Genomic DNA, 15,616 nt, shown 5'->3' with positions numbered 1-15,616 from the left:
AGTAACGGCCTCTGCATAATTTAACATTTGTGGGGTTTTTCATCATGTCCTTGAAACTTAAATAAAATTAATGTAAAAATAATTAATGAAAGATTAAATAAAAAAACAAGTGAAATGTTTCTTTGACTGTGTGCTTTTTTCACTGCAGTGTGGTGGCCTATTCAAGCACATCAGAAGGAGCTGCAGTGAATTGATCATTATGTAAAAACTGTTTAATTCTATTATGTTATTACTAGAGTGGACCTCCCCATATTGTGGTACGGCACCGATGACCACACCAATTGACAGCTTTTTTGTTTTCAATGTTTTTTTTAAACACATTTTATTTATTTATTTTTGTTTTGGGGATTTTCACAGAGGAAGATAACCCCCATTGAAAAACTCTTTTTTCCTCTACTGCACTTCAATGGGTGTCGATTATACGCAGATTTTTGCCTTGTTGTGGTCCCTATTTCACCATGACTATCGAGGGTCCACTGTACAGTATCCATCCATCCATTTACTTAATTTAACGGCTTGCTCCTCACAAGGGTCTCTGGGGGTGCTGGAGCCTATCTCCGCTGGCTTTGGCCAGTAGGTGGGATACACCCTGAACTGGTTGCCAGCCAATCACAGGGCACACAGAAACGAACAACCATTCATACACACAAGCACACCTAGGGACAATTCGGAGCACCCAATTAACCTGCCATGCATGTCTTTGGAATGTGGGAGGAGACCGGAGTACCCGGAAAACACCCTCGCGGGCACGGGGAGAACATGCAAACTCCACCCAGGAAGGCCGGAGCCTAGACGTGCTAGCCACTGTACAGTATGTTTTTATAAAGTACAATCTTACAGTGCTATTTTCCATACTTACATTTGATCTTTTTCCCCCCACTGCCAAAAACTGTTCAAAAACTTGTAAAAATTAATCTGCGTAAAAGTGTACTAGCCTGTCTCTCAACACACCTTATATCTGGAACTTCCTCAGAGTTCAACCAGCCACCAGATGTGTTCAAACGCAACATCAACGTTTGAGTTCATTTCCTTTGTGGAGAGGAAACACAATGCAAAACAAACCCTAAAGAAAATAAGCGTGATTAAGACATCCAACGAAACAAAACAAGAAATGCAAACAAAAATCAAGCGAGAGAAATTAATCAGGAGTCGGCCTTTTCTTGAACTGACTTCAGAAAAATGGGATGAGGAAATGGACAATGGGCAAGGAAGAGTGATGCAGAAAGACGGTGGGCGGATGGCGGAGACGTGAATGTCAGCGCTGCCGATTCAAGTTTTATTTTTTTATCTGGCACGTGCATCGAAGAAGGGAAAGCGTGGGCTACGGTGAGAGTGGCGTCGTGGTTGGCCACCGCTGAAAGATGGGCCAAAATAAGACTTTCTTCTTTAGCTGATTAAAAGAAGTGTAACCAGAAGGGCGGAGGTCACAAGTATCCACCACAGATCAGACAAATGCTTTTGTTACAGTGTGTGCGCATCAAAAGGCAACCAAAAACACCTTTAAAAATGTGACAACTTTTATTTATTTTTTGCTGTTTAAAACGACAAATGTGTTTTAAAGTAGACAATGCACACTATTTGGCAATCTTTGAGAAGAACTCTAAAGATTGTGTCCCACCTGTACTACAATCAATAACGATCAACATAAGTTTTGGTGCCAAGAACGTTTCAACAGATATTTTGATATAGTTGAATCTGAAAATGAACGACTTGGCTCTAATTTTTGAGATATTACATATTTTTAGTTTAAAACAAAAAGCTGTTAAAATATTCATTGGTATTTATGCTACAACTGTGATGAAGCTGCATCTGTCTTTTTAAAATATGTCCTATAGAATATTCTTTCACTTTTGATGCAAGATCTGAAAGACGGCAATCGTTATCGCTGATGGATGGAAATCATGTTTCATGTGAAATATCAAGCAAAAATTTGGAAAAATCAGCCAATATTAGCCCATTATGAAAAGTTTTTTTTCATAATGCAAAAATAGGAGACGTCAAAGCATAAGCACTATTTTTAGTAATGATCAAAGTGCATTCCAAAGCACATTAATCATACACGTACAAAAAAAAATGTTTACAAAATATTTTTCAGCAGTTCATGTGTGAACACCATGCTGTATGCATTTTTGATATCCCCATATCAATTGTCAATTGTATCAACATTTCAAAAACTAGAGCCAATTCAAAGAAACGGATTATATTTTCAGACTCACCAGCCTACAACTACCCAGAAACCATTAAAATATCTTTGGCACTTGAAAAAAAACAAAAACAAAACAAAACAGGCCAGTGTAACTTGATAACAGTTTATATGAAGCTCCTCCAATGCCCTTACATATTAATTATATGGTTAATAGTGTCCCCTGTGATTCGGGGAAAAAAAAAAAAAAAGGACAAGGAAAAGAGAAACCTCAGAGTGATCCATGTTTAAAAAAAAAAATCAAAAAGACTGCAAAATACAGGGAGGTTGAACTTACGATACATTGCCCCCTGCTGGTCACATCAATTTGTAATAACCTCAGCGGGAAAATGTAAAAATATGAAAAGAGGATCACCCTTTATCCATTTACAGCTGATAAAAAAAAAAAAAATAATTATCCGAAAGTTTAAACTGGACCTATGAGAAACAACCACGCCTACTAAACACAATCACACAGCTGAGATGAACACAGTATAAAATCCCTTTTATAAGTTACGTGTGCTTTACTTTACATATTGCACTTCCCTACAAAATAGCAAATTAATTCACAGTATGGTTGGTCAAAGTCACATGTTCCCCCAAAAGCGGTTTCATTTGGAATAAGAACGTGTAAGGCTTTTCCTTTTTGTGCAATTTTGTAAGTCAGAGGCTGACTTTGTAAACTTGCTCATTTAAAAAAAACAAACAAAAAAAACAAAACCTTCATCTAAATAAAAATTGTAAAGGTACTTAGAGTCTTCATTCCTCACAGCCTACAAATGGTACCCCGTCGTCACATTTACACTCTCTCACAGTTACAGGATAACACTCGAAAATAGCTTTGCTGACTTTCAGAAGCCATCGCACCTTGGCTCCTCGTTTGGGGGGGGGGCTTCACTGCCCGCGTAATATGGCTCTGATCCACGTTTCACCCTCTTGGAGTCATAACCGCGTCTCAGGTTGGACCTTAAGGCTCACCATGAAAGCATACGCCTTGAGATTTTGGTCATCTAACATCTGAGGAGAGCACCCGCCGCACACACAGTGGACTCATCCCTTTGCTCAGTACAAGCCATGTCGCCATGACGACGGGACTGCGCTGCACTTCCACGGGGTGTACATTTGGCTCAGTTCCTTTTTTAAAAAGAAAACAAAACAAGATGAAAAGGTAAAAGTCACTGGATTTTGGACAGTCCACTTGCCAGGAGGAGTCTGAACGGAACAGTGGAGCGCGAGACAGTTAAGGGGAGTCGGTGGAGACCTGCAAAGGAAGAGAACAGAATTAAATTGTGCACAATTATAGGGTGGAGTGCTAAAACCAGGCAAAAGAGTGGTTTAGGTGAAATTAATCATGGAACAAAAGTGAGCTGGGAGGCAATGGGAAAGAATACGTGACGTGGCCTTAGCGCAGAGATGCTATCTGAACTCTAAGGAAGGGGCACAGTGCGTGTGCGTGCATGTGTGCGCTTGTTTGTGTTGGGTGGAGGGTTCGAGGGTGTGTGTGCTGTAAGGGGGTCCAGGGCGGTGGGCCTGAAGGTCCCCCAAGGGAATCTGACTCTCCTCCTGTCCTTTTACACTTTCCTGTATGAATTGTATTCTTTCTATCTGAGGAAAAGCGACCAGCCCACAGGGAAATGGGGCCCGATGCTGGGAAACTCTTGACGGCTATCCAAAGTGCAGTCTATTTCAGCTCAAATCGCTCAGGCCATTTGGACGTGCTGTCATTTGGACACCACTGAAAGAACACCCACCAAACGCGCGTATGAGTTCCCTCTGCACCGCCCACGTGACCGTCTTGATCAGCGAGGCGGAGGTGAGGCCAGCAAACAGCATGTTGTACAGGAACACCACGTAGAAGTTCCCAAGCCAGTTATAGCGGCCAAAGTCTCCCAGAAGATCGAAGCGCGTGATCCCTAAAACCACAGCGAAAATCATAAAACGTCATGTCTGAACCACTCAAGTTTGGCTTCACATGTGGCAAAGGCTACAAACACCCTCTTGTGGCCGTTATTAAAACTACAGGTGCTGACTAACCGTGTGCTGCTTTCACATCCTTACCAAGTGTACGTGAAAAAACTGGAAGGGCTGAGCTCAGGATGAGGAGAGAAACACAGTTGGCAATCATCTAAAGGGAGCAGAAAATACAGCTTATAAATTTTTGTTTCATGTTTATATGCACATGGGCTCTTTGTGTGGTATATTCAGAAGATAAAATGTGGAATTGGGCTGCATTTGCATAACTTTGTTAAAAGTGATAATTTCAGTTGTTTGTTTGCAATCAATGAGACAGACATACAACGTTTATCAAAAAAAGTTGGTACTATATATATATATATATATATATATATATATATATATATATATATATATATATATATATATATATATATATATATATGGAAAATAACTGCCACATTGATCAGTAGAGTAACATGGAGATAATTTGAATTTAAACGATTGGGGTGATGGTATGTAACATGCGTCTTATTTAAAGTCCCTTTGAGGTAAAAATAAAATGCCATTTCAATTTGACACACTGCACAAAACAGTGTTGTTCACACCTAATGAATTTGTATGATTAAAAAAAGGCAAGTATATGAAATCAGGCTTCAAAATGGTGACGAAAAAAAAAAATCACTCTTTTCTCCCCTCCACCACAAACACTGTGGACGTGTGTACTGAATGCGCCAAAAACTACCAATCAAATACCCCTACTACGCCCTGGAAAAATGTATGCGAATTTGTCTAGCATCTCTTTTTATACCTAAATTTAACACCGTTTGGGTACAAAAATCCACTTAAGCGTGTAGCCAGTGTGCACATACTGGCTGTCAAAAGCAAGACTTTTTCAAATAAAATATGAAAAAAAAATACCCAAATAACCTCCATCTTCCATGTGCGATGTGCACACACTCGAGGCAGACAACAAGACACTCTAAAGAGGCCACACCTGTACATAGTTGTTTACATGCATTTTAGATATCTTCTCCTGTGAATTGTTTCGGGCGTTCATTCAATATAAACAGCGATATAGAACCAAAAAAACAAACAAACAAACAAACAAAAACTAGAGTTACCTGTGTGAGGTTGGTGTCCTGTGCACGAGGCACCAAGCTGGTGAAGAGAGGAGAGCTATAGAATCCAACAACTGATGACACCATTAGATAGCTGTGAGTCATTATTAAGGACAACACAGAAATGTATAGAATTCTTCACGAGTGACAGCCCCACACATTTCAAAACACAAAACATCAAATTGCCGTTGCATGAAAGGATACAGTATAAGAACTACTTGAACTGCTGCACCCAGTGAACCGAACATTGAGAAGGAGGCCATCCCAAGGTGCGGGTCCTGAATGCATAAAGAACAGCTGTCATTTGTCGACATACGCCACTTCCTGCAAAAACAGCTCACGAAATCCTTACTTCCATTCCTCTGGGCATAGCCGTCTCATCCAGGAGCAACTCCAGCACATTGAAACAGACCATCAGCACACACAACACCTGAGGACACATAAAATATTAGCAAGAGTCCCATTTGCGGCCTGAAAGAACAGCTTTAATTAGCCTGGGAGAACATCATGACTAATTACGGTGAGGGCGAGGAGCATAAGCATGGCCAGTGGATAACCCAAGTTCCTTTGCCACGGCGAAGCTTTTCTACGCATCTCTGGAAAGACCGAAAGAGGAAATAAATTAAGAAAACAATGACTGGACATTGAAGAACTGAAATTGAAGAAGTGAAACACACCCAAGGCAAGACGCTTTGTTCGGATCGCTTGGTGCTCTTTCTTCATTGCCTCAATGTTCAGCTTGACCCAGCAGGACTGTGAACCGCCACCTACAACCAGAACAAAACATCACCTTGAAACTTCAAAAACAAACAAAAAACAAAAAGAAGGTTCAGAAACTACTCACACTTCAATTTCCTGGAGAGCGAGTCCTCCTCCATTGTGGTGCAGCTGAGGGCATCGTCGACATCTTCAAACAGCTGAGGGAGATCAGAAAAATCAGTAAATACGCTGGATTGTGCGCAACAAAAAAATTCACCGTGATGTTTATGATCCATGACCCTGGCTACCAGTAGACATAAAAAATTTTTTTTTTAGCAAGCTCACACATTCAACCCATGTGTGAGGAGGGTGAATCAAATAATTCTTATGATGTTGCAGTATTTTTCCATAATTGTGGGAAGACATACTTGAAAGGATAGTTAAAAAAAGCAAAAAAAATAAAAATAAATAAATAAAAAAAAAACAGTCATGGAGTGTGACACTTGACATTTGATCACATACTTCTATATAATCAATATGTACACTCTAAAAACAGCTAAAAATAACCCTATTTGGGTCAAAAAGTGACTAATCCGCTACTTGACCCAACTGTTCAAAATGACCCAATTTTGGGGGTTGTTCTATGCAAAACGACCAAGAAAGTTGGGTCAGATTGACCCAAGTAGTGGATCAGTCATTTTATTTATTTATTTATTTTATTTATTATTTTTTTTAAATACTCATATTGGGTTATTTTTGCCTCAACTATTTTTACAGTGTAGCCTCATTGAATATATTGTCTGGCCTAATGTATGGCTCGTTCACTCACCCGAGGTTTGACCAACAGGCTGCCTGTTACACTGAACATCCGAGACAACCCAAAAGGTGTACACACTAAGGAGAGCAAAACCACAGAAGATGTGTTTAAATATCAACGACAGTTTGAAACTCTCAAATCAATGATGAGTAACACCTACACAGGAGCAGTAGAACTCCAAAAAGAGAGATGCCAGAGTACAAGTAAGGAAGGTAATATTCCCACAGGTCTGCAATTTAGAAGTACACACAGGCAGACGCGTAAAATGTGTAAAATGCTGCCACAGACCAAACAGGTGCACTTTATCATTCTGTAGGAGACTCACCATAGAGGCTCTTCCTGGCCAAGTTGTCGTGGAGAAGGGCTGATGCCACCCACACAATGCCCAACACCAGGAGAGCTAACAGCAACAGCAGGACAACTGCCTCATATACTCGCGCCATTACTCCCTACACACAAACAAAACATCTGTCATAATCCATTAGCATATTAGAGCATAGATGATGTTAAGTGTGCACTATTACCTTTTTGGAACCTACAAATCCCTCAGACTCAGTGAAGAAGTAGGCAAATGGCATGAGGAAGACCAGGGACAAATTAGAAAAAAGGAAAACTAGGTTCCACAACCCTGTCAAAAGAGGATGAGCTTTCAGTGCATGCAATTCCACAGTAGACCACTGGGAGGCACAATTTTTCTCTTACTTCTAACTCGTTATGCATCATGATTACAGAAATGAAAAGAAACCTTTTTGATTTTAGGGTGCGGTACAGTGTAGACTATATTAAAATGAAACAATGCCATACATGCTTCCCGATGAGACTTGCGGTATTCCCCTAAAAACTTCATGCAATCACAGTTTCTGATGCTTTGGAATGTAAAAACACGGATAAGAAGATGTACCGTGAATAAGTGAACCATTGAGCCATTGCATGTAGTAGCTCTGCGGGAAGGTGAGCAGCACCTCATTGGACAGAATCGAGATGGGGAGAAGCAGCACCGCACACACTGCAACCGACAGCGTGAATGTACACAACCACAGCCTGGAAGAGGAGACAAGGAGGACAGTTTGATTTAAGTAATACTTCCAACTACGGTCACATTTTGTTTGTTTGTTTGTTTGTTTGTTTTTAACACTGGTCTAGCAGAGCAGCAAAGGTAAAAATGTCTAAGGTGGTCCGTAGAGGTAAGACGACGGTGCCAGCGTGTAGGAACAAAGGGCAAAGGGATACTGGACTGTTCCTATCACAATCAACAGTCTCACACTCGACGAAAAGGCAATAAACTTACAACTGCATGCGTCTCTGTTCACTCACACTGACACCAATCAACGTGAGTGAGTGAGAACAGATTGCCCCAAGTCAGTTAATCATTACAAGCTTTTCACTTACGCAATTTTGTTGACGGTGGCATCCTCAATATCATCTGAAAGAGAGCACAGACATACCTTTCATTGAGTTTTCATTAACAAAACATTGTTATTGAGTTTAATGAGTATTTTAAATATAACTGAAGAGACATGAGTCTTATTGATAAATTCAAAATTGGATGTGTGTAAACTCCAGCTTCATGTATTCATTGCAGAGATATTGTGGAAGCTATAGTAGCAGCGGCCCATAAAGGACTGAAACAAGCTCAAGTTGTCGCTGGCCTCAGAGAGGGGCGTGGAGTCTCCAGTAAAAGGGATTAACAAATTTAAAAAAAAACAAAAAACAAAAAAATTAGTCACTGAGAATACCAATTCTTCAGGAAATAAACATTATCATTCAGTGTAAAATCTAGTGTTGTTCCGATACCGTTTTTTGGCCCCCAATACCGATTCCAATACTCAGTTTTGCTGTATCGGCTGATACCGATACCATACCGATACCTAAGTTTTTTTTTTCCTCAACATGAAAAAGCTGTCCTGCCATTGGTTCAGAGCATTCAAGGGCCAATAGGATATCTTATATCGGGATGCAGTGATCATGTCACATATCAGTGAATGTCGTGCACGAGCAAGACACAAGATGCTGCATCCAAAATCCTATATTAGCGTTAGAATTAATGGTATCGGCATGTTACTTGTGAGTACTCACCAATACCTATACCACTATTTTAATGCAGTATCGGCGCCTCTGCCCGATACCAGTATCGGTATCGTAACAACACTAGTAAAATCCTTTACTTTTGACATCATGGAACAACAGCAATTAAAAGCTACCTTGTATGACCAGCCATACATCTGTGGAACAAAAACAAATTCTTGGCTCCAACTTCCACCAACAACTTGAGATGCGAACATAGTATAAGATTGTATTGCTCAAGTGCCATTTAGCTGCAGGGCCGTACTGCTCCACATGCACTGGCAGTTATCCACAAAACGTAATGAAGTCCACCCAGCCACGGCAAAACAAAGTGACTTGGCCTGTTGGACATCCTACAGCTGCTTTCAATGAAGGCAAGTTATTGAATTGCTTATGTAACCGCCGGCCCCGTAAGCCCAAAGAAATGTAAACAGGATTTTTGCACTTTTGACAACAAAAACTAACACGCAAACATAGTGCGCATGCTAGCCAATCAATAGTATTAATTGAAACAATTATACAGTACATCTCACACGTGAGAAAATCTACCTTCAAAAATATTGAACTAAAAAGAACAGATTTCCCACCCGTTTCTCTACTAATTTATTGTGTACATGCACAATGTTAACACACAAACACTACCGCAAGCTCATGAGCTAGCATGAGACGCTAATAAATCAGTCTACATAGGGTGGCCTGATTTTCAAAATTAGAAACTGCAACGCTAAAATGTGGCCAAATAAATAAATCAAATACACAACAAATTCTCACTAAATTCAAATCGCTAGTCAATCATCGTCAATTGGCACTGAATGCCATTTTGATTGACAGTTCAACAGAGATAAATAAGTGAATGCACTGCCACTATTATTCATTTTTTGCAGCTATTGGGAGCTGACTATGTAGTTTACCTCTCGACGCGTTGGAAACATGCCGCTAGAAAAGCTCAGTTGGTGTTCGCGCTCTCCAGCGACCTCAGCAGCAGGAATAATTTCCCGTTGATTCTTTTGACACGGGAGCAGGAAGTAGTTCTAGTTCTGGTTAGGTATGACCAAAACTTCTCCCGATAAGATTCGAGGGTGAATGAGAATGCAAACGTACATTTGGAAGTAATAGGAAGGAATTAACAGTCAAATTCCCTCTTAATAGGTTTATCATATGAATCACTATGACAACTGTGTGACTGACATGCATTTTGCCAGCGTAAAAGGAGCCTGAAGCTACAAGTCAAAAGTACAACTTTGTGTTTATCTTGGAACATTCTTCACCTCCCCTTCCTTGTCTTGATCCACAGGGAAATCGCCTGGAGACATAGCTGCATGACACCAAACACACCTTCTCTACTTTCAGTATTCCCTCCACACTTTCAGCCACGGAACTGTGTATAGGTGGGTTAAATTTACATTCATGCATACATTGCAAAGTCCTATAAATAATTATTTAACACTGTATACATCAGGAAAGTAATATAACCTGTATGGTTGTTATTTTAATGTTCTGTGTCTGATGAATGTTTGAAGTGGTTGAAAATGAGACTCCCATCTCCTTTCACCACAGCAAATACAATAAAAAAAAAGACTAAACTGACACTGAAGATGGTGAACTGTGCCTAACCATCAATTCTACTCTTGCACTTCACAGTCACGTGAACTTGCACATCACCTTTCACATTGTCCGTCAAAAAACGCTTTTATAAAAGAGCTTTTTCCCTTGTCGATGGACCATGTGAGAGGGACCGACACTGACACAGAACTGTGTGGGCTGACGAGAAACCACAATTTTCCTCGCTTTAGTGGCGGAACAGTGGCTCGGTGAGAGGCTATAGTTGAAAGCCAGGCTTGACGTGTAAAATTTGTTCCAGTGGTCAAGAGGCCATTAGAGGACAATTTACAATCATAGAATGTGCTCCATGTAGTTGGAAACAGGTAACGTAAAAAAGGAGACACTGAGGTTCTCAAACAGTCAAACAGTCTTCAAATTGTGACTTCCAATGACAACTTCAAGTGAACCAGTCGAGAGACGAGATTTCCGAATAGCAATGGATCCCCTCCCCCCACCAGAGATGTGTAATGCTTTGCAGACTGGCCTAACCTCAATGTAGACACACAGTTGAAGGGTTTTATAACATGTCTCCAACTGATCAGGGACAGTCAGCTGTGAATTATCTCCAAATAAGCCCCCCAAAAAGATAGTTTTACTTACCAGTGACAAACTCTGCAGTCTTCTTGAAGCGTGCAAGTATGAGGTAGGACACAATGTAGAGGCACGTAAATAGGAGTACACAGATCTGCACAAGACACAGAACGACATGACATTTGAGGCACATTCATCATAGAAAGGGAAAAAGGTTTGTCAACAGTTTTGTACATAGCTGATTTTTACGCAACTCAAGTCTGATTCAGGCAATGTATATGAGGCTCTAATGCCAACATTATCCACAAGAGAAACAAAAAGAGGCTCAGACAGACAGACTGTCATTCTAGAATATTTTGTTTTGTACATATTAAGATAAAATGCAAAGACGAATCAGATTAAAAACAAAAAAAAGCATGAACAGACAGATGGAGCCAGAAGATTATCACCTCATTAAAACAAAGAGTTATTAATGGGTGACAGTGTTATAAAGGGGAGATTAAGAGTTAAATGTGGGTGATATACCAAGTAATGAAGAGCTGCCCGCAGATATCATTGCTTGACATAAGGCTGTCAAATATCTAGGTCAAGTCTATTGTTTATGCTCTGTTAGCTGATTAAACTCAACATTTTGCCCCAGAATGAAGTACACAGAAGAAGTGTTGGTTTCACAACCACACCAAAAGAAAGCAAATATCAGCATATCCATTTAATGGCCTCTTAGTTAGCCGCCTAAGGGAGAGCTGAAAGCCTCCAATCACCTGTCCTGAACAGTGTTTAAGCGCGCTCAACTGGATTTCTAAATTTGCTTCTCAACGATGTTGACCTTGCTTAATAAAAAGGAAGCGACCTCTCAGCAAACAAGCCTAAGATCAACTTGACTCAATAGAAATACAATACAAAACACTTTTTGTGACTGCAGCACACTGTAATTTATACCATAAAACTGAACACCAAGTTTCAGGATAAATGTCATGACACGTAGGTATGGCAGATACAGTTTCACACAACAGAACTTTGTGTGACTAATTGTCTGTACTCATCTAACTCTCCGTTTACAGTACAAAATAAAAATGTTGACTTAAAAATAAGTATGGCATTACAATTTCATTTCATTAGCTCAATGAAAAAAAAAAAATACAGCTCGGTACGGTAGTATTAAAGGGGCTGTCTGCCGGATTCACTCAGGAAAATGCACTTTTTAAATACAGGATGTACACACTTTAACTTTCTCTCAGTCTACACATCTGTGTTTATGTTAATCTTTGGTGTTGATTTTGTCCTAACCCCCCCCAGCCTGTATTTTGGCATTTTGTGTTTGTTTTGTAAACAGCGGTTTCTGTGGAAAGACAGTGTTTACACCCCTCCAGCCAATTGCAGAGCGGGGGGGGGCGTGTCGCAAACAGGGCCGGGCAAACGTGTAAGCTGCGTGACGTCACTCCCGCGGCAATTTGAAAGCACGCACAGATTATTATTTTTTTTTTCACTCACTCACTCACTCACTCACAGGCGCTTACGTGTGTGAATGAGTGAGTGGAGAAAAAAAAACGTGCATGCTTTCAAATTGCCGCGGGAGTGACGTCACGCAGATGACACGTATAGGTGGAAAAGTTCAGAACCAAATGATGCAATGTTAACTCATTGACTGCCATTGACGGAAAAAGACGTCAAATAATGCATTTTTGCTGGGCTGGCAGTGAATGTTTTAAACACAATGTGCCAATATATTTTGTGATTATATTGCAGCATCCTTTTTTCCCTTTTTCTTTTTTTAAGGCAAATTTTGCTTAAAAATCCGTCAATTTTGGTTACATCTCATCTTAACTCATTGACTGCCATTGACGGAAAAAGACGTCAAATAATGCATTTTTGCTGGGCTGGCAGTGTTAATGATTGACAAAATGTGATATTTTTTTTAGGTCTACTGAAAAGTGATGATTTTGGCGGTACAAGGATTCCGCACGACACCAGTGATATTTTTAGAGGAATCGATTCGCCTAATAATTTGGCAAGCAAACAAACAAATCCTCTGAACTGGATTTGACTTCCCATCCCTATTTTAAAGTTGGCATCAGCTAAATCTCCTGTTGTGGGGAACGTACAGTATGTCAGCTGCCAGATTTTATTGTGACTTACTCGTCAGACATCCTTGATCTCGCTCCAGGTACAGGGTGGGCGCTATGGGTGGCTCTGGAATCTATTTAAATATATTACTGAAATTGTCTTTGGAACGTTACATTCCTGTGCCAAGGAGGTAGAGTTCAATTTGATTGTTTTTCATTATTTTTGTGGTGGCAACGTGAGGCCTGGTTTATTACATTATTAACATGCAATGTGAACCATCTTCCACCATCTTAACATGCATTTTTACCGATATTATGGAGTCAACCAGTCAACCACGCAGCAATTATCCTTGCTACAACTGATGGTTTTATAGAGTGTGTTAATATTTGAGAAGAGGGTAACTAATTCTAAATTACACTTTTAAGGACCATTCAAAATGGTCAGTTATCTCTGGTGAGGGAGGAAGGCAAAATGTGTTCTGGAACCTCAGTCAGGAATGTGGAAAATATGCAACTCGACATGGAAAAGCCAGCCAGCTGGCAGGTTCAGCTTCAAAACTTGTCGCTGTGAGGAAACAGAGCCAACCACATCTGAATTAATTCAATCTATTCATAACAAGGGTAAAATGGACATTCACTTCCTGAAATTCACAGAGCACTAATTATTTACCATCATACAACATCAACAATGTAGTTCAAGGTGCATTTCAAATAATACATCCAAAGGACTTGACGATTAATGTGAGTTCATCTAACTAGTGTGTGAATGTAAAAAGCTCCAACTATGAGAAATATTGTTTACATCACTTACGGTTGCTTTATCCAAGTGTTGAGAAGCTGAGTAAAGTACAAACTTGTAGATATCATATCTCAAATGTGTTAAACTATGTTTTGGCTATTTGAAGAATTACAAGGAAACACGCTGACATTTTCACCACGGTCAAGCATCAATGCAGCAAACTAAAATGATGTACAGTAAGTAAATCATATCACAATCAAAGTAGACGTTCTCACTTTGGTGACGTCATGCTGGGACTCTGACCCTAACTGAATTAATTTTATATACTGTGGAAATTTTCTCAGAAGAGAGTGCGTCACATAAAATACACATAATCATGAATCATGTACTGCATAAAATACAGATTCACAATATTTTACGTGACACAGGAAAAGAACCAAATCAATTACATTTAATTAAAAAAATAATAATAATCAACAACAACAACAAATATAATCTGACTGGACTGCCAGTTGAAGCAAATTGATTTTTAGCTGCTTTTTAAATGTCAACTGAAGAGACAGCTCTTTGATTAAAAAAAAAAGAAAAAGAAATGCATTCCACAAGTTGGGACAAACTGACTGAATGGCTGTAGTTAGCAGATCACAGTGACCGTACTGGAGTCGGACACTTACTGAAACACATGTACTCATGTAGTACTGAAGTATTTTCCCAACTTATTGTGCCAAGGCACATATTCAGTTGAACACAAAACAGGAAGGCATGATTTATTTTGTTGTATGAAGGGCAGCAGGTTAATTGTACCTCCTGCTATTTTACTGTAAAAGCATTTGTTCTTCCTGTCTTCCTTAGTTGGTGCTTGCCTAGAGACAGGTTATGAAAGGTAATTATGTGTTTACTAGAAATAATCTAAGTAACAATGGTTGGTATCAACTGTAATAGTATAGACAAAGTTGTGTCTTTTCGCACATGCTCTGATGTAACTGTGGATGAAATTATCAGCACATGATCCAAGTGAAAACATGCACAGGACTAACAGGAAAAGAAGAGAAAAATAAGTATTGTCAAACGCAAGAGGTGATGGGGCCACCCCACTTCCTCTCTACTAGCTGCATCGTGCATTAAAAAAAAAAAAAAAAAAACTACACGCCTGATAGACTTGATTATTTAAATGACCGTTAAGAAGGGCCACACACGCAACTGTTACAATTCAAATTTAAGTTGTACGATTCCAATGGGCTAAAAGTTCAGCATAAATTAAAGTGTGATATTGCATTGTTTTGTTTGTTGGCATCATAATGAAAGTAACGCAGCACTTACGATGGTCTCCCGGACACGGTTGTGGAAAAGTTGCTCTCTCACCGACACGTCGTCCGTTTCCATCCTCCGACACCATAACAAAGAAAGTGTCCGGTTCAGAAGCCGTACAGTTGTCGGGGTCGTCAAAACGTTAAAAGACGAGGCATCTTGTCAAGAACGCCGTGGTTGGAAAGCGGAGCAGCCCCGGATGAGCGTGTGCTACTATTAGCACCATGCTACTCCACTCAGTTAAAAGCCAGGGGGCGGGTCTGAGGGGCGGGGCTAAGGAGAGGAACGTGCGGCAGGTAGCTGTCAATCATTCTCATCATGGAGCGTCTCAACGTTGTCACAAAAAATGCGGATAATTATGTGGCTGACTTCATTCTAAACATGCCATCTCAACGCTGAAGGTTAAGTTCAGCACACGCACGCGCGCACACACCCTCGCGCGCGCTTTTAATACCTAGTGTCTGATCGCTTTAACTAGACTGACATCTGTTGGCAGTTGTAGGAAATAAAGTACAAAATATATTGGTTTTCGGTAGC

The 15,616-nt window shown here is 40.1% G+C and overlaps 1 protein-coding gene across 1 annotated transcript; it reads right to left on the bottom strand.

Annotated features, from left to right (window-relative positions):
• Nucleotides 1–1,499: 1,499 nt before the first annotated feature.
• Nucleotides 1,500–15,445, bottom strand: lmbr1l (limb development membrane protein 1-like). The gene is made up of 17 exons (XM_077512966.1): nt 15,092–15,445; nt 11,039–11,123; nt 8,162–8,195; nt 7,674–7,813; nt 7,297–7,400; nt 7,098–7,221; nt 6,933–7,001; nt 6,785–6,849; nt 6,101–6,173; nt 5,934–6,023; nt 5,776–5,852; nt 5,609–5,686; nt 5,461–5,534; nt 5,260–5,350; nt 4,241–4,307; nt 3,934–4,095; nt 1,500–3,443 (listed from the first exon to the last, which is right to left on the bottom strand). The coding sequence occupies exons 1-17, from the start codon at nt 15,152–15,154 to the stop codon at nt 3,358–3,360; spliced, it is 1,482 nt and encodes a 493-aa protein (XP_077369092.1). The 5' UTR covers nt 15,155–15,445; the 3' UTR covers nt 1,500–3,357.
• Between the last annotated feature and the right edge of the window lie 171 nt (nt 15,446–15,616).

The sequence above is a fragment of the Festucalex cinctus genome, chromosome 2 (genome assembly GCF_051991245.1).
Source record: "Festucalex cinctus isolate MCC-2025b chromosome 2, RoL_Fcin_1.0, whole genome shotgun sequence".
In the NCBI taxonomy this organism is placed as follows: domain Eukaryota; kingdom Metazoa; phylum Chordata; class Actinopteri; order Syngnathiformes; family Syngnathidae; genus Festucalex; species Festucalex cinctus.
This window is presented reverse-complemented; position numbering and strand designations above follow the sequence as displayed.

Excerpts from the sequence above, each read along its gene's own strand:
- lmbr1l (XM_077512966.1), bottom strand. The coding sequence starts at position 15,154 with ATGGAAACGGACGACGTGTCGGTGAGAGAGCAACTTTTCCACAACCGT. Across the intron at positions 7,401-7,673 it reads CAATGGTTCACTTATTCACG|GGTTGTGGAACCTAGTTTTC; the intron begins GTACATCTTCTT and ends CTCTTTTGACAG. Across the intron at positions 7,002-7,097 it reads GGCCAGGAAGAGCCTCTATG|ACCTGTGGGAATATTACCTT; the intron begins GTGAGTCTCCTA and ends TCTAAATTGCAG.